Source organism: Poecilia latipinna, unplaced genomic scaffold, assembly GCF_001443285.1.
Source record: "Poecilia latipinna isolate Pla-1442-1.1 unplaced genomic scaffold, P_latipinna-1.0 Scaffold843, whole genome shotgun sequence".
NCBI lineage: Eukaryota > Metazoa > Chordata > Actinopteri > Cyprinodontiformes > Poeciliidae > Poecilia > Poecilia latipinna.
In genome coordinates this window covers 91541-115540 of record NW_015113459.1, presented here as the reverse complement: position 1 = coordinate 115540, position 24000 = coordinate 91541, and the positions used below count along the sequence as shown (strand labels likewise).

At 38.5% G+C, this 24000-nt stretch overlaps 1 protein-coding gene and 1 long non-coding RNA gene across 2 annotated transcripts in view; one reads left to right on the top strand and one right to left on the bottom strand.

Moving 5' to 3' along the window:
• The window catches only part of col22a1 (collagen, type XXII, alpha 1), an 86473-nt gene extending 65410 nt beyond the window's left edge, over positions 1-21063 (bottom strand). The window contains exons 1-4 of the mRNA XM_015047794.1: positions 20462-21063; positions 14517-14658; positions 13855-14421; positions 6477-6557 (exon numbers count right to left, since the gene is read on the bottom strand). Coding sequence (XP_014903280.1) covers positions 6477-6557; positions 13855-14421; positions 14517-14607 — 739 coding nt within the window. The 5' untranslated portion in view covers positions 14608-14658; positions 20462-21063. The remainder of the gene's footprint in view (positions 1-6476; positions 6558-13854; positions 14422-14516; positions 14659-20461) is intronic.
• Positions 5781-12534, top strand: LOC106956767 (uncharacterized). The gene is made up of 3 exons (XR_001426823.1): positions 5781-5792; positions 6576-6582; positions 12276-12534. It is a non-coding gene; the product is annotated as an uncharacterized LOC106956767 (long non-coding RNA).
• Positions 21064-24000: the final 2937 nt, after the last annotated feature.

The window sequence follows — 24000 nt, the reverse complement described above, 5'->3', positions numbered from 1 at the left end:
TAACATGCAGCTGAGAATTCTTCCTGCTTTTTTTTTTTTTTTATTCTGTCACCTCACCGGTGCGGCGCACATTTGCTCAGCGTAGCGTTTTGGTGGCTGCTCGCGGGGCTCTGAAGCTCACAGCTGTAATTTGGACTGGCAGCTGACAGAGTATATAATCAGCCCCCCTCAAAAAAAAGCTACTTTGGACCGCCAAGAACGACCAATGGGGCGATCTGCGGTGGGAGCCAGATGAGTTCACTGACTGGGAAAAGGAGAAAACACACATGCGTACACACACACACACACACACACACACATGCACACACACACACACACACACACACACACACACACACACACACTCCCTTGAACAGCAAACAAGGGAGTGTGTGCTGTTCACACACTCTCTTGTGTGAACAGCACACACAAACACTCCTTTTATCGGAGCAGATGGCAGCACTTGTGCAGGAGACGGGGAGACTAGCGCTCCGGCTCAGTATCCTCAGGGGTCAGACAGGCCTGTCTGACTGAAACCACAGGTCTGCTGGCTGTCAAGTCCTAATCAGAAGGAAACGTCTTCACATGTATGGCACACTGGGAGGAGCACCGTCTGTGTAGTTGGAAGGGGGGAGATCTGCCAAAACACTGTTTGTCTGGTACGATTCTACATGTAGGACGATATGTGCCTGCGTAGCCACAACCCTGAAAAGAAACTATTTGCTCACACAGCTCTGACAGTGTAGGCTTTGTAGTTCTGTCAAGGAGTCGCGGCAGAAAAAGATGGATGGGAAAACCCCAGACGTCTTTGTCCCCTCAGATGGCCTCAAACCTCAGGCTGAGTTTGATACCCTGCTGACCCCAGAGGGAGCCACATGAAGGTTTCGGCTCCCAGTGTGACGCAGCTGTCTGCGCTGCACTGTGGGTACGAGAAATCAATTCTTCTCTCTGCTTTTCTTAGCTACGAGTATCGAAACGGCCTTGGAAAAGATGAGAAACGCGGTGAAGAATGAAGCAGCTTCCATTTATCCATTTTGTCAGGTCACAACTACAACTTTATGTTTACGAGGCTTTTTATGAAATAAATCAAGACTAATCATGACAGGTTTTCACAAATAAAATCCAGCGGCGTGCGTTTGTGTTCCACTGAGTTAATGCTTTGTTAAAATACATTTACAAACCTAGACGCTAAAATGAATAGGGTGCAGTTTGTAAAGCTATACAGACAAAATTAACAACATTTGGGGGTTCTTTTAGCCTGAAATAAAAAAATTATATTTTTCACCATGTTCTAATACATTTATAGTTTTTTACAAACTAAATATTAAGTTTGAGGCAAATATTTCATCTATAAACCAAATATTTAGCCCTGAAGTAAATATTTAATTTGTAATTTACTTTACTGTTTGCTTAAACTGGAAATAAGTATTTACTTAGTAACTAAATGTTTCATTTGTAAAAGAAACATTTTATTTCCCACTCATTTTAATTCTGAGGTAAATATTTAGCTAACAAACTAAGGTACTTATTTAGGAACTAAATGTCTAGTTCACCAACCAAATATTTAGTCTGTAAACTAAATCTTTAGTTTCTAACTAAATTTTAATTAAATATTTACTTTGTAAACTAACTTGTTTAGTTTGTTAACAAGTTAGTTTAGGCTGGAAAATAAGTATTTGCTTTGGAACTAAATATTTACTCAGAGTAAACTTGGTCTACTGCATAAAATACCAAAAAATATATCAGTATTTTGACTAAATTCCACTGCCATGTCTGGCCTCTCGCTGCTTTCCCATTTAGTCCATGTTCTATTCCTGCTGGGTCCTGTTCAGGGACAGAGAGCTGGCTCTGGCAGTCAAAGTACAAAAGGTGAGATAAATCTAAAAGTAAATCAGAGAGGGAAATTCACTGACAATACAGGATTTGGAAATCATTCAGGAAATTGGAGTAGCAGATGAAAACAGACTTTAGCTGGTAGAACATATAAACAAGATCCAGGCAGGGATTTAAACTCAATACCTTCTTGCTGTGAGAAAATCCAGGTTTCTTTCTCATTCTGACTGTGATTCCAGTCGGAATGCCATTTTCAGTAAAAACGGCATTCATTTTTACTGAAAGGAATGCCATTAATTAATCAAACTGTACGTAGTGAGCCATTTGGTTTGTGCTGCTGGAAGCTAAAGGCAGAATAATTACAAATGTCTGCTGTGTATATTGGAAAACGTGTCTGCTTTAACCTCAGGAACAAAAGATTTTCTCGTCCAATATCTTCACAGGAGCAAAGCTGAAATAAAAGATCTCAGAGGAGTTGGTAAATGGATGAAAAAGGGGCCGCTTCCAGAGCTTCGTACCGAGCGCCACATCTACCGTACTCGTCAAAACAGCGATTTATCAAAAAACGTTTGCTGTAATTCTTTTTGCAGCCAAGCGGAAAAGCAAAACCACATAATTAGCACTCACCCAGTGGCAAGAATGTGAGAATGTGACTGAGAGTGCAAAGTGATTCTGTACTTCCTGATCATGAACCCAAATCATAAATGGACTGAAACGTCGCTGAAACTTCGCAAGTAACTTCAGGGGAAACTCAAACTTTCTTTTATAAACGTGAAAAAACTATTTGTTTCTAACTTATTAGCTTCAAATGTGTCTCTATGCGGATAATTATGAGTTGTGGAACTCATTTGGGGAATTTTGGGTAGAATTAGCTACTTACAGCAAAAAAAGCTACCTATTTTCTTAAATGGGTAACATGGCTGCCTTGTAACACAGGGTGTGTCTGTGTACTGTTGGTGCTCATTCATGTTGCTTCCACCCACCACCCTAACACAAGCAGGTCAGTTCAACTGGAGACCTTTAAATTGCCCATGGGAGACAGGATTGTGTTTGCTTGGCAACTTGTTCAAGGTGCAAGCTCTATGCGCCTCTTGACCAGGACAACACAATCCAGTCTTTGGCAAGCCCACACTGATCTACATTTAGAAAACGAGCAAAATGTCTGGTAGCCGATATTGAGGATAGACGAGTCAATCTAATGCATCAACATCTGAGGAGCGCTGCTCCCAGGTCTCTGACGTCTTAATCCTTGTTCTTGGATGTAGCATGTGTCCAAACCAGTCATGTCTGTGCATCTGTTTTTTCTCTTAAGATGATGAATGTGGGTGGAAGACAGACAGGAACTCCGATCCCCCAGAAGGCCCTCTTGTGAAAACATCCGACATTTCAGGATAAGCACAATTCAAGACCTCTGAGAACAACCTGAAACACTCAAGTCTCTGGCTGCATGAAATAAAAACAACAACTACCTTTTGTCTGATGTGCTTTAGTTGGAAATAGAGTGGCTAAAGCAATTGCAGCTGCTATTCCTGATTGACTGGCAGATGCTTGTAAATACCTGCTTGACTGATTTCCTTCTCTCTGTTCAGTTGATGAAAACTGGAAAACAGCCAATTAGTTGAGCATCGATATAAAGGGCTAAAGCAGATGTCAACATCAGATGTCAACCAGAACTCTGAAGGGCCAAGGTAGGGAGGGCTCACTACCATCCCACCTGGTGAAGTCAGACCCGAGAGGTCAAGAGGGAAGGATGGCCATCAGACCCCAGGGTAGCCCCTGCAGTCCACAGCCAGTCCAGCACACCCCAACGAGCTACATACCACCATACAGGACTTCCTAAGCCATTGCCTTTTTAAGCCTATTGATTCTCATCTCCCTTTAGTGCTCCATCTAGGCTTTCGCCCATTGACTTGGATTCCTTTGACAGAATTTCAACTGAGACAGTCAGTAAACAGAGGGAGGAGTTGTGAATGATGACTTATGCGCTGTTTTAGAATTGTAGTGTGCCTGTAGTTTTAGCAATAGCAGCACAGGAAGTGAATGAAGCTATTCAGTCCATGTTGGCCATGCTTCCAAATGTTGAATTAACATTAAAAGTCAACTGGTTCAGCTAAGAACTTCTCTCTTTGCAGTGGAGAATGGTTGTCTACAGTTTCCGGTAAAATTCGCAGCGTCAAACTGGAGCATTACATATGTCATGGGGAAACCTTAGCGACTGGGTCAAGTATAAAACTTCAACAATGGTCACGCTTCCAGGAAGCAATCGTTTCTCAATAGCCGAGAACCCAGACCCTCTGGACAAAGCAAAACTTAGAAAGAAAATAAGTACAAGTAAAATCTAATGTAGTACAATGAAATGATAATCTGGTCTCATAAACACAATAATGTCTTGCCAATAAGCAGTATTTCCTGCTTTCTTTAGAAGTATTCAGAACAGCCAGATGTCTTTTTAGGAAATAAGCTGTTTGGTAAGACAGATCAATGGGTTTTATGATGATTACTTTGGTGTTGATGTGTGTACCAGTTTCTTGAGCACACAGGAATGAAAATAGTAACAAAAAGGAACATTATCTCACAGAAGTCTGTGACACAGTAATAAAAAGGACTGACTGCTAGCTATGCCTGGTGAAAAGCGCGCACTAAAGCCTGGAGTGGATTGACAAAAAGAAAATGTCCTATGACTGTTACAGCAACATACTCAACATACCTCACAGTCAATATTCACTTTTACTTAAGTCTCTATTCATTGAGGTTTAGGCATTTAAAGTCATCTGGTTTGTTAGGAAAATATCACACCTACTTATAAAAGTAAGTAAGCACGCAGAAGTAATGGTAGACCAGTCAGGAACATTGTATGTTGACTCAATTTGAAGACACCTAATATTTCTAGAACCAGATGTCACAATTGGTGGAATGAACAGTAATAGTGTTGTCAGAGAGTCAAAACATCCAAGTCACCAAATGTCTTGGTCAGCATTATTGGAACTTGAATACATGTGATAGAGATTGTTATTTTAGGTGAACTGGTAGTTGGACTGGGATGATAGATTGACTACAGTATTATCTGTATGCCTCACGTGTCGATCACAGCCTCATGTGATCCGTATCAAACATGGGAAACATGCAGGTAATCCTGGCTAATGCTACAGCCAGAGACCTCAAATTTTCAGACGCTCTAATCAGCCCCTGATAATAGATTGTTATATCATGGCACCATGTAAGCCTTCTGCTGCTCAGTCTAGACATGCCAGTGTCTTCTATACCGAAGATTTTTCTGGTCTTCTGGGTGCCTGCACTATTTCTTTCAATCAGAAATCTTCTCATCAAGTCTGGCTTAATATAAAGCTCAGAAAAAGTTGTACTAAACTATAGCGACTCTCTGACTGAATGCTTAACAAATTGATTGATTGATTGATTGATTGATTGATTGATTGATTGATTGATTGATTGATTGATTGATTGATTGATTGATTGAGCTGCTGGTAAATGAACAGCTGTTGCCAGTGTTTGTTCAATAAAAACTGAACAATAAATGATGCAACTAAGATGCAGTGAGATATTTGCACAAGAAACAACACACAAAAAAATTCTTGGTCCGATTTGGTGTTTTTGCAGTACAGCCCCCACCCACACACACCTAATTTCACACACACACACACACACACACACACACACACACAAACATAACTAATTTCTAGTGTTTATATATATATATATATATATATATATATATATATATATATATATATATATTTATATATACTGCTCAAAAAAATAAAGGGAACATTTCACTTTAATTTTGTGTGTGGTTCCAAATCCAGGCCTCCATTGGTTAATAAATTTGATTTCCATTGATGATTTTTGTGTGATTTTGTTGTCAGCACATTCAACTTTGTACAGAACAAAGTATTCAATGAGAATATTTCATTCATTCAGATCTAGGATGTGTTATTTGAGTGTTCCCTTTACTTTTTTGAGCAGTGTATAAATATATATTTCATTTGCAAATACCACTGTGTTGTTAGGTAGGCAGCTAAACTCTTCTCCCAGCTTGCTATTTTTGAAAAGCAGTCAGGTACTGGCAATGGCTTCATATTGCCAGACATATATATCTCTACATAGATTTTTAAAAAAAAAGCCATACGTTTCCTGTCACCACGAATTTACCATTTTGATGCTGACGCAGTTTTGAAAATCCTTTTGATAAATATTCATGAAGAGCAAATAGATGAAAACCAAGCTCTGCACAGAACATCGGTCGAAACACACGCATTAAACAAAAAAATACAAATATGATCTGCAAAGTTGGGCTGACACAAATCCACATCACTTTGTTTTGCAAATGCGTCGAGTTTTCTTTTCCCCCCTTTTTTCTATGATGGCAGTATTAAATGGGACAGAAAATAAATGTGCCAGAGAGGTAACACCTTCCAAGTCATGAATAAAAGCAATTTACTCTCCAATCAGATAGCAAAAGGGGGAAAATTGCAAGAGCTGACTGCATCTATGCATAAAAGAAATGCTTTTTTTTTTCTCTCAACGCATAAAAAAAGCCCAAAGTGGGAGTGCAGGAAATGTTTTGAAAAATGAAGAGTTGACTCTGAGGTTGACTTATGCTGCCAGCTGTCCGTGTTGCCGCTGGGAAAGCAGCAGTTTGCACATACCTGGAACCTCTTCAAGACCATAACTGGTGCTGTTGGGCTTGAAGCGATCAGGTTGAACCTTCATCTTTGGACACAGGACATCTGGGAAGAAAAGACAAGTGTCAATGTTGCCTTACATACAGAATTTATCGTCCTGAACTTGAACTGTCTGCTTCTTCTGTTAAAACGACCACATACTCCAAGGTGTTTTAGTGTGAATTTATGTGATCAATAGAAGTGGGCAGATCGCCCCAAAATATCAATAATATCAAAAATCGGTATCAACTCTGAAGTGATATTACAGAGTTGATAGACTCAATCTTCGACTAGAAAGATAAATACTAGATTCTATCTTCTAGTGGAAGTACCAATAGTATAAATATCAATCTTATCCTAGATTGACAGATCTATCAACCTAGGATAAGATCGATATAAGTATTGATCTTACACATTACTTTAGTTTTAGATTCCCTCTTGAAATTTTGTTTTATTTTTTGTATTATAGTTCATCAATAGTACCTCCAAAAAGATGTTGTCTTGCTTTGCTCTCAAATGATAATTTCTTTGCAGTTTGCTTAAGAAAAATACACACAAATCATGTTAACATGTTATTAAATACCTATAAACTTTGTTCAAATTCTGACATTGGTTTCAACAAACAACTTCAAAGACAAACCACCTAAACACACCTAAGGTCAGAAGTTTTATGATATATCAAACTTAAATAAAAGTATCGGTATCAGTATTGGTGATACAGGCCCTGTGCTTATGTGGTATTGAATCGATAAAGTATGAAGTACCGCACAACTATACTAACACAGAGGAGGGTTGGGAGTATGAAATTGAGCAAAAACTATCATGTATTTTTAGGAATGAAAATATAAAAATCTTCAGCTAATTTGTATCCAAGCATCTTCCTTTTGATTCTCCTACATGAAATCCAGCTCAACTGACTGAATCCATTAGTAACCCATAGTCAGTAAGCAACACCTCAGCAGTCCGTTAGAGGTTGTTAGTGAACAAAGAGCATCATGAAGACAAAGGAACACAGCAGACAGGTTAGACCAAAGTGAGTTAATTATGCCTGAAATTTGCATACGACTGCTGACTCAGCACTGGCCCAAAACTGCTGGTTTATTTTTAGCCTGAGTGGACCGTATTGATTGGAGAATTTGAAAAGTCCCATATGAATGACTGCATATGGGTTGAAAACAAAAACACTTTTCAGACTTTTAGTAATTGAAAAAAAATATACAAGACTTTCCCTCTAATGTAAAACTATGCTCAACGGATTAGATGGGGTCTTTCACATGAAATCCCAATAAAATAAACTGTAATGGGACAAAGGGGTGCAAACACTTTTGCAGGTGATGTAAGAGTAGGTGTTCACACACTAATGGTTAACATATGTCTTTATATTTAAGATTTAATTTTAGTTTTTTTGTTTGTTTGTTTCTTTTGAAGAAAGCCACCTAAAAAAATCCCAAATGCTGAAAAACAGTAGTAGATGTCCATACCGTGGCCTGGAGCCATTTGTGCCCCTTGGAATGTTTCTGTGTGGCCCTTGTTCACACTTCAGAAAATAGCACAGATTTATTTCACCAGGCTGTCAATCGAGACACGATCAACAGCCTTTGATTTGTTTGATTAAAACAAAGTGAAATTTTCTGTGATAAAAAAGAGGCAAATAAATTCAAATAATACTAAAAAGTAAACTTAATCAGCAACACAAACAATTCATCTTTTAATACTAAAATTTTTTCAGCTTTTATTTTAATTTGATAGCATGTAGCACCACTGACATCCAGTAACTTTTACTTGATAGTAGAATCAGGCACACCTATATAGTAAACAAATAAGAACTTTAAAAAATAGTGACTTATCCCATATTCTTGTAGCCTAGCATACATCTAAAATGATTTAGAGATACTTTCTGCATAGAAATCAGACGGGTATATTTAATTCAATAAAAAAAAATTTCACCAATTTCATTATAATTCATGTAATTTATTGCATGGTTCTATAATGACAATAAAAATTATTATTATTATTATTAATAATAATTCATATTTTGTGCATTTAGTTTATTCTTACAACAGAATTGTTTTTGCAGTTTTTATAACAAAAGAAGCATAATTTTTCAAAAAGTTTGGACACCCCAGCTGTTGTAACTGCTGTCAGACTGTTTAGCTTGGAATGATGTAAGCGCTAGGACTGGTGTGTGAGCTGAACAGAGCTGGTGCAGACACACTGCCCTCTCTCGCTCAGTTTCCTGTTTGACGTCCAGACACAGACCTGGTTGAAGAAAAGGGCAGCTGTGTCGGTGAGGGATGTGGGGGTGAAGTGGGGTGTGGTGGGTTCCACTTCCACACTGGAAACAGCCAGTTTCATATTTCCACACACTTATATTTCAGCAGCGGCGGTGACAGGGAAAGGAAACATCTTTGGGTTAAGTTGTTTTAGGCAGGAGAGGTCCTTTTACTGGAGTAGAGTCACTGGCCTCAGTACAGCAGCATTCACCAAGAGACAATGTTTGAGTTTATTACACAGAAATGTTCATTTGAAGATGACATCTAGGATAGAACATGCAATAAGAAGATGGAGATTTCATTTTTTTCCAAAGTGCCATCAAAAAAAAAAAATGCAAATAAAAATACAACATACAGCACTCCACACCAAAGTAATGCAGGAAGTATGACACATTGCTTGTTTATCAACTAGGCTTTGAAGATATTTATGGTATTCTAGTAAACTGTCTTATCAGCAGAGTATGGAAAGACAAAAAAGCCAATATTTCTGTGTAACCATTAAAAATCCTATATGACTCTATGCTAAATATACCACCAGACACCAGACACTTAGAAACCGTTACTGGGTGCTGAGAGTTAGCAATGTAAGTAGTAGTGAGTACTTAACATTTTAATTATTTATAATTTCTATATTTTCAGAAGATATTCAGTTCTTCTATAAAAAGGCAACTTTCTAAGCTGTAGCTATATAAGCATAGATGAAGGACGCACCATTTATGTTTAAATTTTAATAAATGAGTAGGCTTGCTGCAATAAGCAATTAATCTTATGATAAATTAAAATGAGCTCAATTTCCATTCTGATGACTAACATTTCTTGAAGGGCAATTTTGTTTACAGAGTCTTCATAATCCATTTTATTTATGGTTGCAGATTTTATTTTATTTCCTTTGTATTGATTTTGGTTGTTGTCTTTTATTTTGGATGTTTAAATATCTTCCAGTTTCAGTGTGGCAAGTTCTGCACAAAATTAAAGTTTATTAGTCTTTCATAATAACTTGCAATATTATGCCTTTATCATTACATTGTTTAACAATGCTACCAAAACGACAGTTGCATTAATTTCTGGGACAATTAATCAGCCAGCAAAATTTGTTATTCTGTTATACTAGTTACAAAGAGTGTGCATAAGGAGTGGTCCAACTCGTTTATGTTTTTATTTATTATTATTTACCATCTTATTCCCAGTGAATGCATTCATTTTTATGAGGATCATCTGCAGAGATCATATCTGGTGGGCCATCTGAACCAAAACGGCCTGGGCCAGATTTCTGTCCCGGTCCATACTCATCTCAATCTAACGTGGTTCCAACATCTAAATGAAATTCTTCTTTCCACTATTAATAGCTGAACAACTCATGTTTGCTCCCTTGACCACAAGTCATAAATATGCTCTGCGGCTGAGCTGAAACACTCCAGCTTTCCTGCTGTTACAAGCATCTGCAAAATATGTGCCATGAAAACCTGCAATTTTCTAAAATCACGGCTCTAAAAAATCTCTGCGTCATAAAAAGCTCTGGAGGTTGATTCTGAGGACAAGTTGGCTTGTTGTTTTTTTGCGGCGTACAAAAGCTAAGAGGGTACCCGACATGAAAACCTGAGCAGCTAGTTTATCTGTTTGGCATCTGAATTTCTATAAGTTACTTTACAACATTTGGTGTTGTAAAGTAACACCAAATGGAGATGCCGCTGTATTCAGGTCAAAATGTCACGTCTACGTGAAGTTTTCTAAGTGATAATGGAAGACCTACCAAAGAATATATGTTTATAATGCCAGCGCCAGCAGGTAGACCAAGAATGGCCATGCTCTGGATATAGTGACGTGCGTCACACTTCCTTAAAGATGATGTTGCTTGCACAGCTCTGAATCTTAAAATGCTAAATAACAGAGCAACTCCCTGCAGCTGTGGTTCTGAAGGTATAATTTGGGGACGCGAGTGCGAGTTATATTTGAAGCAATGTAAAACCTGCCTTTGCCTTACCATTACCGTCCTACAGCCAATATTTTCCTTTCTCTTTTTGCTGCCGCAGGTTTTCGATAAGCTTCTAATTATTTGTGTCCTTTGATCGTTTTGTCTAAAAACTGTCATAATGTGAGTTTTTGTCACTGAAAGTCACACTTCCAAACTTACCAGCTTAAGACCTCAAATGCTCTAAAGAGTCACTGGAGGATAAACAGTGTCTGTTTTTTAAAGGTGAATTCGTTTCACTTCTATCCGAGTATTGGGCGCCGGGCCAACGTGAAACATTAGAGCTGTAATTTTCTGGGTGAAAATAACTGGCACTGCCCAGTGAGCCACTCGCACTGACCACGGATGTACATGGAGGTCCACTTGCAGCAATTTCTTAAAATGGACAAAAAAAAATTGTAAGCTTTTTGTTTTTTTTTTGTTTTTCACTAAATGCAGCCTTTGGTTATTTCAAGACGTTCTACATCGCATTCTTGAAAATATACAATTTCTCATTGAAAAGAGAAAACGTACTGACTCAATGCAAAGTCGGAGTGAATTGGCTTTCAATTAAAGATTCAAGATTGAAACCTTTAAAACCTGTAGGAGTGTAAAAACCAGTAAATATGTTTTAAGAAGTAATTCTTTGCAGCAAAGTTTTTTTTACATCTACCTAGTCAAAATGAACGATGTATTGTCCTTCTTGTTTGTGGTCTTGGAGTTGTTCATTTCTTCCCATTTAGTCTTAATTTAGCAATAAGCTAACAGAAAGCAGTAAAAAACAAAAATTCCACAAAAATAGGTTTGTACCAATTAAAGCAACACTAATAAACCATCTCTGAAACCACTGGAACTATTGAATAATAATATTCAAAGAGAAGTTAGTTATTTACAACAAATAAGGAAAAGATTAGGATTCTTGATGTGAGGTTCTGGTAGAAGGTTATACGTAATTATTTTTAGCACCAGTAAATAACTCTTGGGGGATTCATGTAGTTTATAGCCAGAGTAGCTGGTGCTGTAGGCTAGCTAACAGCTAGCTTGAGAAAAATCAGCAATGCCGTTTCTGCCAGTACAAAACAACTCAATCTACACAACATCACAGTGGTAGCAAAGTTACTTGTATTTACATAGGAAAAAAAAATCATAAATTACACAGGAAATGTAAGTAGAAGCAAGTGTGTCAAAAATGGATTTCATATGTCAAAAATACAAAACAGAACTTGAAAAGAGTTTCAATGAGTTTACAAGTTCAAAGAACACATTTTACAGGAAGATCACTGGTGCCACACTGCCTACAACCCTTTTTTCTCCACACAGATAAAAATCTACATCTTCAAAAATAAAGCAGATTGATGAAGACATCACTTGCTAAGGTGTGTTCAGAGAAAGCAAAGTACAAAATTAATGCACTCCTTTTGTTTCAATAACATTTCTTGGCTCATTTTTCACTTAAGATAGGTCAGTGGCAAATATTTTATATATAACATTTTATATATATATATATATATATATATAGAGAGAGACAGAGAGAGAGAGAAAGAGAGAGAGAGAGAGAGAGAGATCAGTGACGTGCGGTGAGGTTCATAGCTGGTGAGGCACCAATTTAATTATAATCGGATTTGCAAATCTGGACCCCTGCATGTTATTGTTTACATAAGGAAATTACGCGCATGCGTACAATGCTGGAGGGCAAAAAGACTATTCTTTAACGTGATGCTTAGCCACGCCGCCGCCGCAGAATATTTCCGTTATCTCAATCAAACTTAGACATGTAGATATTATTAATTTCGTGCTGTGCTTAACAGCAAAGGGAGAAACCGCTAAAGTACAACTCAAAACCACGTCTTTCTTGCTCTCTGTATCAGCGTTACTGTATGGCTAGCTCGCTGTTACTGTCTCTTACTCTGCAGTTGTGGAGTCACAATGTCTGGGTTCATGAGCGCCCCCTGCGATGAGGCACGAGAACTGCCTGCCTCACCTCTAATCTGTTCTCTGCCGTTTATGATCGCTCCTCAGTACACGAAACACAGTACATACATAAGCTAAATTATGGAAAATCAGTTCATGCATTAAATGTTTTTAACCATTTTATTGGCGATGTACAGACAGGAGGAGCATGCTCTCATAGAATGGCAACCGGTGCAGTTAGCGAGAGGTTGCGCAATCCCAGGTGAGGCTCAGCTTACTGCTGCCTCGCCGGCTTCGGTTTTTAGAATTAGAATGGGAAAATGCGAAAATTCTGCGATTTTGAAGAAAAAAATCATCAAATTTAGTTAGATTAAATGAAAAATAGGTACTTTATAGTACAAACCACAGGGGGAAAATATCTTTATAAATGATTTTATTATTATTTTTCCATGATGACAGGTGAGGCCAAAAATGTGAGTTTAGTAGTCTGGGACTATACTGTTAGCGTGACCCGACCAGGTACTCTGACTTTCCTATCCAGTCTGAGTGGGTTTTAATAAGCTGCTGAAATACAAAAATAGTAGCTACACGTTGCCTCTCAGCAACCAACAATAAAAAAAATTAGGCCATGCCTTTAAGTCGTGAAACAAAAAAAAAATCTGGAAAAGGAACTTAAAGAGAGAAATTCCTTGCTCCATTATACAGATGAGACAACTATTAAGCTGTTAGAGAGTGCATTTTTAACCCCAAATTAGGTGATTTATGAGAGTATGTGAACTACTTTCTAAGCCTGTGTGCATGTGTTGAAAGAATTTTCTCAGCACAATAGTGGAAAAACCGCTGAGGTTTTAAGAGGAGAAGCTTTCCAGTGCTGAACGCCTCTGCTCTGAGGCAGCAGTCAAGAAGGCAGCGACACCACAGATATGTCTTGTTAGGAAACTATTATTTAAACTCTTTTTTAAAGAGTCTTCCCTCACAGGCTTCGTGTTAGACCAAAAGTTGATAACCTGAGCAACTCTCTGTAGTTGGGGTGGGGTTTTGTGGTTAGGGTCGCTCCTGCGCAGTGGTTAAAGGTTAAAATAAGGGGACCAGTTGAATAAATGCAACGTTTAGCTTGAGGTTGACTCTCCATTGTGGGTTTTTTTTTTTTTTTTTTTTTTTTTTTTTAGAAAGAGGCCATGCAGCAGACACTGTTAGTAATGTGTTTAAAATAGTCTGATGGGTGACTTACTTTCGCACAGCCTCCTCCTCAACCTGCCTCGGATTTTATCAATGGCGTTGAAGTCGGTCACGTGAAAGACGTGGGCATTCTTGGGCTCTGCCGCGATTTCCTCCAACTCTTCCTTCAGATCCTCCCCGATGCCCACGGCGAACATCCGGATGCCAGCTTTGGCGGCTGCCTTGGAAGGTTCCAGAACGTAATCGTGACTTCGGCCGTCCGTAAGCAAGATGGCCACCTTCTGAATGCCGTGCTCAGCCGGCCTCGCGCCGTTCCGCTCCGTGAAGATGTTCGTGGTGGTATAGCTGATAGCGTCCCCGGTCATGGTGTTTCCCCCTAGGTAGCGTATATTACGGGCAGCTCGCTTCACGTCTTCCAGGGTCCTATATCGCCCCAGGTTAAACTCCTGAGTCGGCATGTCACTGTAGCGAACCACTGCCACTCTAGTTTTGTCGGGCGCTACGTCGAAAGACTCTACCAAGTTCGCTACCCATTGCCTAATTTTCTCAAAATTTTCCTTTCCCACACTGGATGAGGTATCCAGAATAAACGCCAAGTCGTAGTGGACATTCTTACAACCTGCAACAGACAAAAACATGGGGATTCAGTTACGTGTAGTTGGGACAGATTAAACTTCCTATGTGGGTATGAATATTTCATGCTGATGGTTTTACCTGCCCTTTGTGCATCCACTCCTTCCCCTGAAAGAGTCAAGGACAGGACGAAGCAGACCAGGGTGATCCTAAATCCCAGTCGGAATTCCATGTGGGCCTTGTCTTGGGTCTGTTTTGTTCAGCTTATTACCACCATCAAGCTCTGGAAAGATCAGTGGAGACATCAGGCAATACAGCATATCTTCAAAGTATTGACAGAGCTTCACTTTTCCCACTTTTTGTTACGTTACAGCTCTATTCTAAATTATATTAATCTCTTTTCTTAAGAACCGTGTATTTTTTTTGTGACAATGTATTTTTTGGGGGGTTTTTTGTTTTTGTTTTGCAGTGTTATGTCTCATCATTCCACAGGACTTTTTCCGAAAAGTCTTGGGGATCATCAAGATGTCTCGGTAAATGTCACTTTGCTAAATTTGAAGATACAGCCTTGGAACTCTTTTAAGGATGCAATTTTCCTTGTCTTGTTGAACACTGACTTCGATTGAGGCAAATTATGCCTGTAGTGCTTTTGATGTTTCTCTGTGATCTTTTATAATCTCCTGGGTGCTTTATTTAAAATTACTCTTGAAGTAAATTTGGTACACTGTGCATTGATGGGAAGGGTCATTACTGTTCCATGTTTGGATGATGATGTTACAGTGGTTTCCTTGAATCGTAAAGCTTTAGATATGACTTGGTAACCCTTTCTATAATTCTTGGTGACTGTTTTTCATCTGTTGTTGAATGTCTTTAGATCAGGGGTGTAATATGTTGTTACTTTTTGACATTTTTTTAGCCTACTTCATCTTGGCAAATGGGTTTGATTTGAGTGATAGGACTCAAGTTTCTAAAATATATGGGTAATCACAGTTGAGTGCGTGAATCTAACTTTGAAGCTTGACCTTTTGGAGAAATCTGTCAAAGGACAAATGCTTGTTCAAAGCATAGTACTTCCTATGGAGTTGGAAGATTGTTGTGAATTAAAAACTTTCTGTAGCCATTGCATTCACATCCCAACTATAACACAAGCTTTGCGGAAAACCAATTTAAAATTGTATTAACACTCTGTGCATTTAAAGACACTTATACTCCTGGCTTCATCTCATGGCAAACCTTTCCTCCAGCCCTGTATATCTCTGGTATGAAGCTTGGCAGGAAATGTTCTTCATTCTCCGAACATGATAATTGAAAGCTAAGACTGAAATAAACATCTCTTTGGAGGAGCAAGTGAACTCTCCATCCAGAGAAAATTGGACTGACTGAGGATGGTTGAAACCTGATGCCAAACTATGTCTTTCTATCCACCCACAAGACTAAAAAAGAAGAATGCAGAGTTAGTGAGCTTTGCTGATGTAGATTGATCAGATTATTTTTAACACCCAGACAAAGACATCTATTGGACTATGAGAGTCAGTCTGGTCCCTTTTTGGTCATCAACTAGAAGTTTTTTTTGTTTTTTATTGGGCTGGTTGTTATGTCTTAATGACACTGACAGAATCCCAACATCTAAACACTTCTCAATTCTCAACTGTAGTCCATAATTTGTAGCGCTTGCTGTTGCTGGAGGTCTAACATGTGACTGACTCTAGCCTAAACATGGCCTCATCTTGACAGGAAGACTGTCTCGTTGTGGGGGGTTGTCCGGGGGATGCTTTGGAAAGTTTGAGTTATTGGTCAAGTCGGAAAAAAGTAGTCTCCGATGAACTGAAAAGCTTTTTACCATCTTCCACCTTGTTTCCGTACAGTAAGATATTTCCACTGAACACATTGTTGGTTCATTTACTTTCCAGAGGAAACATGCAGCCAAAACTATCTGCTTGCCACTGGAAAGAAAAAATGAAGAAAATATTTATTCTGTTGTTCCTTAGTACGACGCTGGTGGACTTAAAGATGCTACTGAATGAAGCCACCTTAACATTAAGGGTTGGAGGACACTTTTCATGTCATAATGAGAAACTTTCTCGTCTTGACAAGCTTTATATCTCACTAACACGAGAGCTTCTCGTCGTAACGAGATATAACTCATTAAAAAAAAAAGTTTTCCAGAGTGATATTTCATTAAATCAACCAACATTAAACAAGAAAGGTCATAATAGTAAAACAGAAACATCTTGAGGGCGCTGTCTTCAAAATAAAAAATAAAAAAAACAAGTGAGAAGATAGTCAGAGGGGCACCCTCTATTACTTATTAAGAAGTCAAATTCTGAAAACGTATTTCCCCACTGAATCATTATGACGAGGAACTCTTGCTTTAATAAGACACTCCTCCTGTATTTATTTCCTAGCTCTGGCTAGGAAATAGAGAATCTGATGGTGTGAGGCTATAGTGGTAACCAGTACTCCACCATTTAAAGGAGGATGCCATAGAAGGGATTCCACAAGATCCACCTCTAGTGTACTTTAGACTCCTTAGGTTTGATAGACTCATGTTTTTGTCCCTTCACGTTTTATTGAACAAGTGTTCTTTCAGCTAAATGCTAATGTTACTTTTTCAATGTTTGTATTAATTTCACACCTACAGATGATTAATGATTGTTTCTTATCCTGCTAGCAACATTTTAACCTCTATCAACCACATATTTTGAGATTTATGGTGAACTTGATATTTGGTGTTTTTAATTTCCAAAACTTCTCAAAGAACTAAACTGTCTTTTAACAGTGGTGTGTATTTGTATATGTCCCCATGCATAAATGCTGATAGAAGCTGAAACTAGTTGCAATTTTAGCTGCAGGCCTTTTGATTTAGCCTCTCACAGCTTATATTAGAGGGAGAAAATCTCTGAACATTTTCAAGTCTTTCTTCTTTATCAAATTTAGGTGTGGACTTTGGGCCATTTTAACATGTAAATATGATTTAATGTAAAACATTACATTGTAGCTCTGGCTGGACGTTGAGAATTGTCCTGTTTGAAGGCGAACATCCACTCCAATTTCAAGTCTCTGAGATTTCTTCCATATATTTAGCTCCATTAATTTTTGTCATAAACATCTCCCATGCAGTGTTAACTTTGACAGAGCACAACATTTTCAGCATATTATTTTTGACTAAATTTCTAGCTATTATTTTAGTCCTTCTAAATTAGATGTAATGTAGTTATTTTAGTTTTTGTCTAATTTTAGGTTAAGTTTACTGCAAACGTATTTGGCTAAAATGTGATTTTTTTGAAGGAATGTATTTTTTTTTTATCTTTTAGCAAAATAAGTTGTCTATATTGAGATAACATATTTATCCTCAGAGAGAAGTGAATTAAAGGAACATTTTTAATGTACTCAGATGATCTTTTGTTGTTTGGAACAATTTTATCTGGATTTTTTTCTTTTTGTGAAGCTTAAAAAAATCATAAAAATGCTATTTATATATATATATATATATATATATATATATATATATATATTTTTTTTTTTACAAATATTAGATGTAAATTATTACAACTTATTTTGTCTACTGTTAGATTTGGTTAGGTTTCATCTACGTTGTTAGTTGAGAAAAAATTTCTATCATTTTTGACAAAACAGTTTTAGTTCTTCGGTGTGTTTTTGTTCTCTTTTTCTTTTCACATAAACAACATAAAATTTCATTTCTGTCTCATCTGACCAGTGTACGTATATGTCTTGTGTGCCATGCATTTTCACAAACGACTGAAATTTTTACAAATTATGGTTTTCTTTGTACCGTCTCTTTCTTTCGCAATCCTTCCATGAAGGCCAGATTTGTTGTGTGGACAAGGAGTAGCTGTTTGTTCCTCTGTGCTTAAATTACACACAGGTAACAGATTAGGTGACCAGGCAATTTGTTTCACGGGGTTTTAGTTAGAGCTACCAGAAAAATGAGGATTTAAAGCAAATGTATGCCACACTTTTCAGATATAACACCCAATTTTCTACTTTGCATTAGTTTACAACATACACTGGAAACAAAAGGTTTAGCGGTTTTGTGGTGACAATGTGACAAAATGTCTAAAGGGGCACAATTCTGTTTTGCTAGCATTATGGTAATGCTCCAAGGTTATAAAAGACCACATAATTAGGTAGAATGGAGTATTAAGCAAAATGGGGTATGGAGGGAGAGGGGGGTAGGGGCGGATTGCCATAGTACCCTCCTGTCTATGACTGTACCTGTGTTAGAAGGTAGAATAGTGAGGGCATTATGAACTTTTGGGAAAGCAAAGGCTTGCAGCCTCCAGATACTAATTTTCTTATCTGATTCCACTTAGGGTTATTTCTGTTTCTTGCCTTCCCTGTTGCTATTTATGAGCAGATTAGGTATGTGAGCTAAACTGCTCCAAACGTCCTGAGTTAGGGTGAATGTTAAAATCTAGAAAATGAACTTTGCCCAGATGTCAGTAAAGAAGAAGAAGAAAATGCACCATTCATGCTTTCCACCATGCTGCCCTCCACATGCTCTCTGGGAAAATTGGTCTTTCTTTTTTGCTTTTTTTATTTTTTTTATTTTTAGATAAAGTTTAAAAATCAAAGCTTTATGTTAAAGAATCTGGAAATAATAGGTATTGCCTGAACCATTCAAATGTTAAATCAATCTTATTTGTCAATTTTTTGGATATAATAAAGATTTTGTAAATTTGAAAGTGTGTGGGATTTTTGTGTGCGTGCGTGCGTGCGTGCGTGCGTGCGTGCGTGCGTGCGTGCGTGCGTGCGTGCGTGCGTATGTGTGTAAGTGAGGTTTCTGTATTTCTAGAACTGGTAACTCAAATTTTCAAATGGAGCTGATCAAATGTAGTCCAGGGCCTTAAAAGTGTTGAAATAACCCTTTAAACAGAAGTCTCTAATCCGATTCAGACTTTAGCATCACAATAAAGGCTTTAGTCTTTAGCCATGTTTTCTTATACTCTGTCTGTTTAGACATGTTAAGAAGCAAAAGACATTTTGTTTTGTTTTTTATGTTTTTGAGTTCTCATGCCCCCTTTGATATGACACTCTGGGCAGAGAGCCATATCACTCACATCATAACCTGTTATGGTTCTAATACAGAACCTCGCACTAGCAGATTTACTCAGAAGGAAGTTGGATGTACTGGGTTTTATTTATTAAAGAGGGATGAATATGCGTGCATGCCACGCTTTATAGATTTTTGAGGTTTTTTTTCAATATGTATACACTAATATATATTCTCATAAAATCCACACTGAACTGAAATTAAATTAGACTATATTATATATGGGAGGGTTGTAGCGTCACAAATAACAGTAACAGTAGTTAGCTCTTTAACACACTGTTGGACTTTGTACGAATCTGTTATCCTACATTTATAGAATTCCATTTAAAACACGACCTCAGGCTCTTCCACTGGAGTTATTCTCCATTTTTATGTGCAGATAAACCATGTGAGGTGACTGCTGCTGCTGCTGCTTCTCTTCAATCAGCATGTGAACCTGAGTCCAGTTTCCTCAACAACAACAAAAAAAAAGGAGAAAAAACCCCTGCAGGTCTGTGTCATCAGGCCGGTTTCCAGTTCCTCCCTCAGTGGCAGACCTGGGACCTGCAGCTTAGATGTCTATAACAGAAGCACTTTGTTCATCATTGCTCAGATGTGAGAAACAAAACTTTCTGGAGTTTTTTTGTTTGTTTTTCTAATGTGTCACAGTCCAAGGACAAAGAATGTCAATTTAAGTTTACTTTTGAAGCAGTTTTAAAGTCACAGGAGCTGCAAAATAACATAAAGCAGCCAGGAGAAAATGATTAAAAATATTTATCCCACTGTTAAACATTAAACAAATGTCATAGTGTTGTAGAAGAACAAAATAGTATCATTGTCACTTTCCTAAAATAATGTCCCAGTCATTGTTTTCTACCAAAAGGTTTTTTTTCCTTGCAAAATCACCTCTTTTTTTTTTCCAAAACATGATTTATCCAAAAAAACAAAGCAAAAAACAAAAACATACATTTTGACAACTATTGACTTATGCCATCATTTTAGGAAGGTGAAAATATGTCTTTTTTTTTCTTACCTGGCCGGTGAGTCAGTCTCACTGGAGGAGTCTCTCTCTCTTTCTCTCTCTCTCTTTCTCTCTCTCTCTCTCTTTCACTCTCTCTCTCTGCCTCTCTCTCTCTGCCTCCAGCGTTCACACTCTGGATCAGCACAGCGGCAGCATCATTATAAGGTGGTAATAATCCAAAAACAGGTTCCCCCTCCTGGCAGGCACCACAAATCAGGATGAGCCCTGTTCCTTATCCCGGGTCGCAGGTCCAGTGCACAGAGTTGTGAAGTAGTGTTTGGTAGGTGATCTCTAGCAACCTTTCAGACGGCTGGTCGGAGTGGGAGGGAACAGCAGGAGGTGGGGGGGCAGAAAGAAAGTGTAGGGTTTCACTTGGGAAACGAGGTGGCTTCTGCTGTTCTCCACCGCCTGTGGCCTGCTCATGAAAAAAAAAAAAAAAACAGGCTGAGAGGCACAGCCAAATATAGAGCCATCTTTTTTGGATATTTTTGTCTTTTTTTTCTCTCTCCTTCTCTTTCTTTCTGCCCAGCCAAAGACGAGGTGCAGCATCTCGGTAACGGCCTCTTGGTGTCCAGCCCCTGCCACTGTGATGGCCACAGAGGAGCCACCCTGGATCTGGTGGTGGGCCGAGCCGCTTTGGTTTCTGCCTGGCCACACGCTTGTGGAGACGGGTTTTATTTAGACTGAGGAAAATAATTACAGAACGCTCCTGTTTGTACCTTTGTGTTGGACTCACCAGTTCAGACACTTCTGTTGTGCCTTCATTCCAGTCAGATCGAGGCCAGTAAAGCACATTTTGTCAAATGCCATCTTCAAAAATCATGAGGAACAACTAAACCAATCAATGTTCTAGCTGTGACAGGCAGCTCTGAACAGGTGGGATTTTAGCCTTGATTTCAAGAAGTGTTTCGACTGTTTTGCAGTTTTCTTGAAGTTTGTTCTAGATATGTGGAGCATAGAAAATTACTATATCATCACCTTCCTAATATAATGCTCAAAATCACTTTTCACAAAATATGCCTTAGGCCATAATTTCAAGAAAAAAAGGATCTACTCTGCCTTCTCCCAAAGAGAAACAACCAATCAGAGCCAGGAGGCGGGTCTTAGCGCTGTCAGTCATCCTCAGTGTGGTGCTGGTCATTACCCCACCTTTCACTCTGATATGTTGCAGCTTCTTTTTGATAGTTGAGTCTAGCGTGAAGGCTAATGCTAGTTAGCATGGCCATCGATGACAAACAGTTTTTCTGTAATGGTAAGTTGTTTCTCCTTCATTTGCACATTTAGGAGCGAGTACATGAGATGATTGACATCCCTAAGACCCTCATCCTGGCTCTGATTAGTCAATGCATTTTTTTCAGATGGCAATAGCAGCTCAGGGATGAGATCAATCTTTTCACAGTTTATTTGTCACAACACAGTTACAGTTTTAACAAATGTGATTTTTTTTAATTACATACTGCAGCTTTAATGTAATTTATTAAGAATTTAAATTATAGACCAATATAAAGTTGTGCTTTTATTCATTTTTCTTTTATTTCAACCCTCCTATTTTGATGCTACTTCAACATACACTTGTCCACACAAATTAACCACCTGGCGCCATGCTTAACTTGAAACAGGAAGTTGTTTTGAAGCAATCTGATTGGCCAATATAGGTTTTAGCTCTGCACTACACTGCCCCCTATAGGTGGGCAGTGTAGTGCCCACCTATAGTGGGCAACACTGAGGGGCAGATTTGTGAGAGTTCATGTGGATGAAAACTTTCCTGAAACCAATCGTGTGTACAATGTTATTTTTTTAAATGACGTTTAAATGAGTTATTGTTCACACGGCTACATGTTTACAAGGACTTAGATTTTAATTTGCAAAAACAAAAAGAAATCCATGTACTCTTTCACTTCCATTTTGGAGTTCTGAACTACTTTTAGTTGGTCTATTATGAGGGATCCCACTCAAAAACATTGAACTTTGTAGTTGTACCATGACAAAACTGAGAACAATTATTTCACAGGGTATGACAACTATCACAAGACACTAGTTGCGTTTCCATTGACCATATAATTGCACAATTTGACATAATTTTTATTGGAAAACTCTATAAAAAAACCCACTCCTGTTAGTTGATAAAAGTTTTTGCCGCTAGTATGAGGTGGTTTTTGGCCATATCAATATTTCTTTATTTTGCCATCCTGCAACAGAAACCCTTTTTTCACATCACACAAGTCACATGATCAACTGGATGCTGCCACTGGCGCAAACCACAAAGAAGACGACAACAGGAAGTAGTTGGAGGATTATGGCCTGGCATGTTACTTATTGCATGAACAAACTTAATAACATTTGATTTTAATCATGTTTGTCAAATGGGAACATTGCAAATGCGAAATTGTGTCCCCCCCCTCCCCCCCAACATTTGCAAAATATTGAAAGTTTTGCATACATTTGTAATGGAAACACAACTACTACTGAATGCATTTACATGGTTTCCTGGACAAAACTTGACTTCAAACAGCAGCCATGATTTCCTTTCAGACATCCTCTTCCTCCTCTGCAATCTCAAGAGGTTTTCTGTTGCTCAGAAAACCTCTTTAAACTTGTTGTTTGATGCTTTTGCAATAACTGACATGCACTCCAATCTTATACAGGGAACCAAAATGTACTAAAACACAGTGTCAATATGTGGATGCCATGGACAACAAACAAAACAGCCATTATGTCCAGGGCTATTTGCAGTGTCTTTGTAGCCAAGGAACTGAAGCACATGCCAGGCTATGTATAGGCTCAGCGTAGAGAGGACGGGAAGCGGGCTGATGGTTCGGGGCAGATGTACGATGTGAGTGATTGTGTATGTCTGAGGAACCGTCTGTCGCTGTGTGCGAGAGGGTCTGAAGAGGTGACCAGAAGGCGGGTGAGTGTGGGGCCGCGAGCGCCAGGCAGCGTTGGAAAAAGCCATCTGCTACCTGACTGACAGCCAGCTTCAAACCTCCCACATCAGATGGGCAATCTTCTACCAGAATATGGTTGGATCATCATGTGTGAAAGTGCTGAAGCCAAATCTTTAAAAAGGTACAGTAGAACTGTCACCATGCCTGAGGAGCAGTTTTAACAAACCTGTTCTGGGAACAAAAAAAGAGAAAAATTCTGAATATGGTTTAAAAAAAACCCCACATCAAAACTATACCAGGTGTGAGATAACTCTTATAGTTTAGTCTACAGATAGAAAAAAAACAACTTGTAAAAACCTGCAGTCTCTCTTACAAACAGCAGAGGGCAACACATCTAGTTCTAATCCAAAGTTCAAAGGGGCAGTATTATGTATTTTCCAGGCACATAGTGGCATTTTATGGCACTCTGCTAAAAACATCTACAACAGCATGGTTCATTGAGCCGAAAGGCGAAGAACTAGAACTGTTTCAGAGATTTAAAGCTCCAAACTCTTAACTCTTTAAGACCACATAAGACATTGATGATCAACAGCAGTGGTCCCCAAACTACGACCAGCGGGCCGGATCCGGCCCGCCTCCACACTTGGTCCGGCCCCCTGAACAATG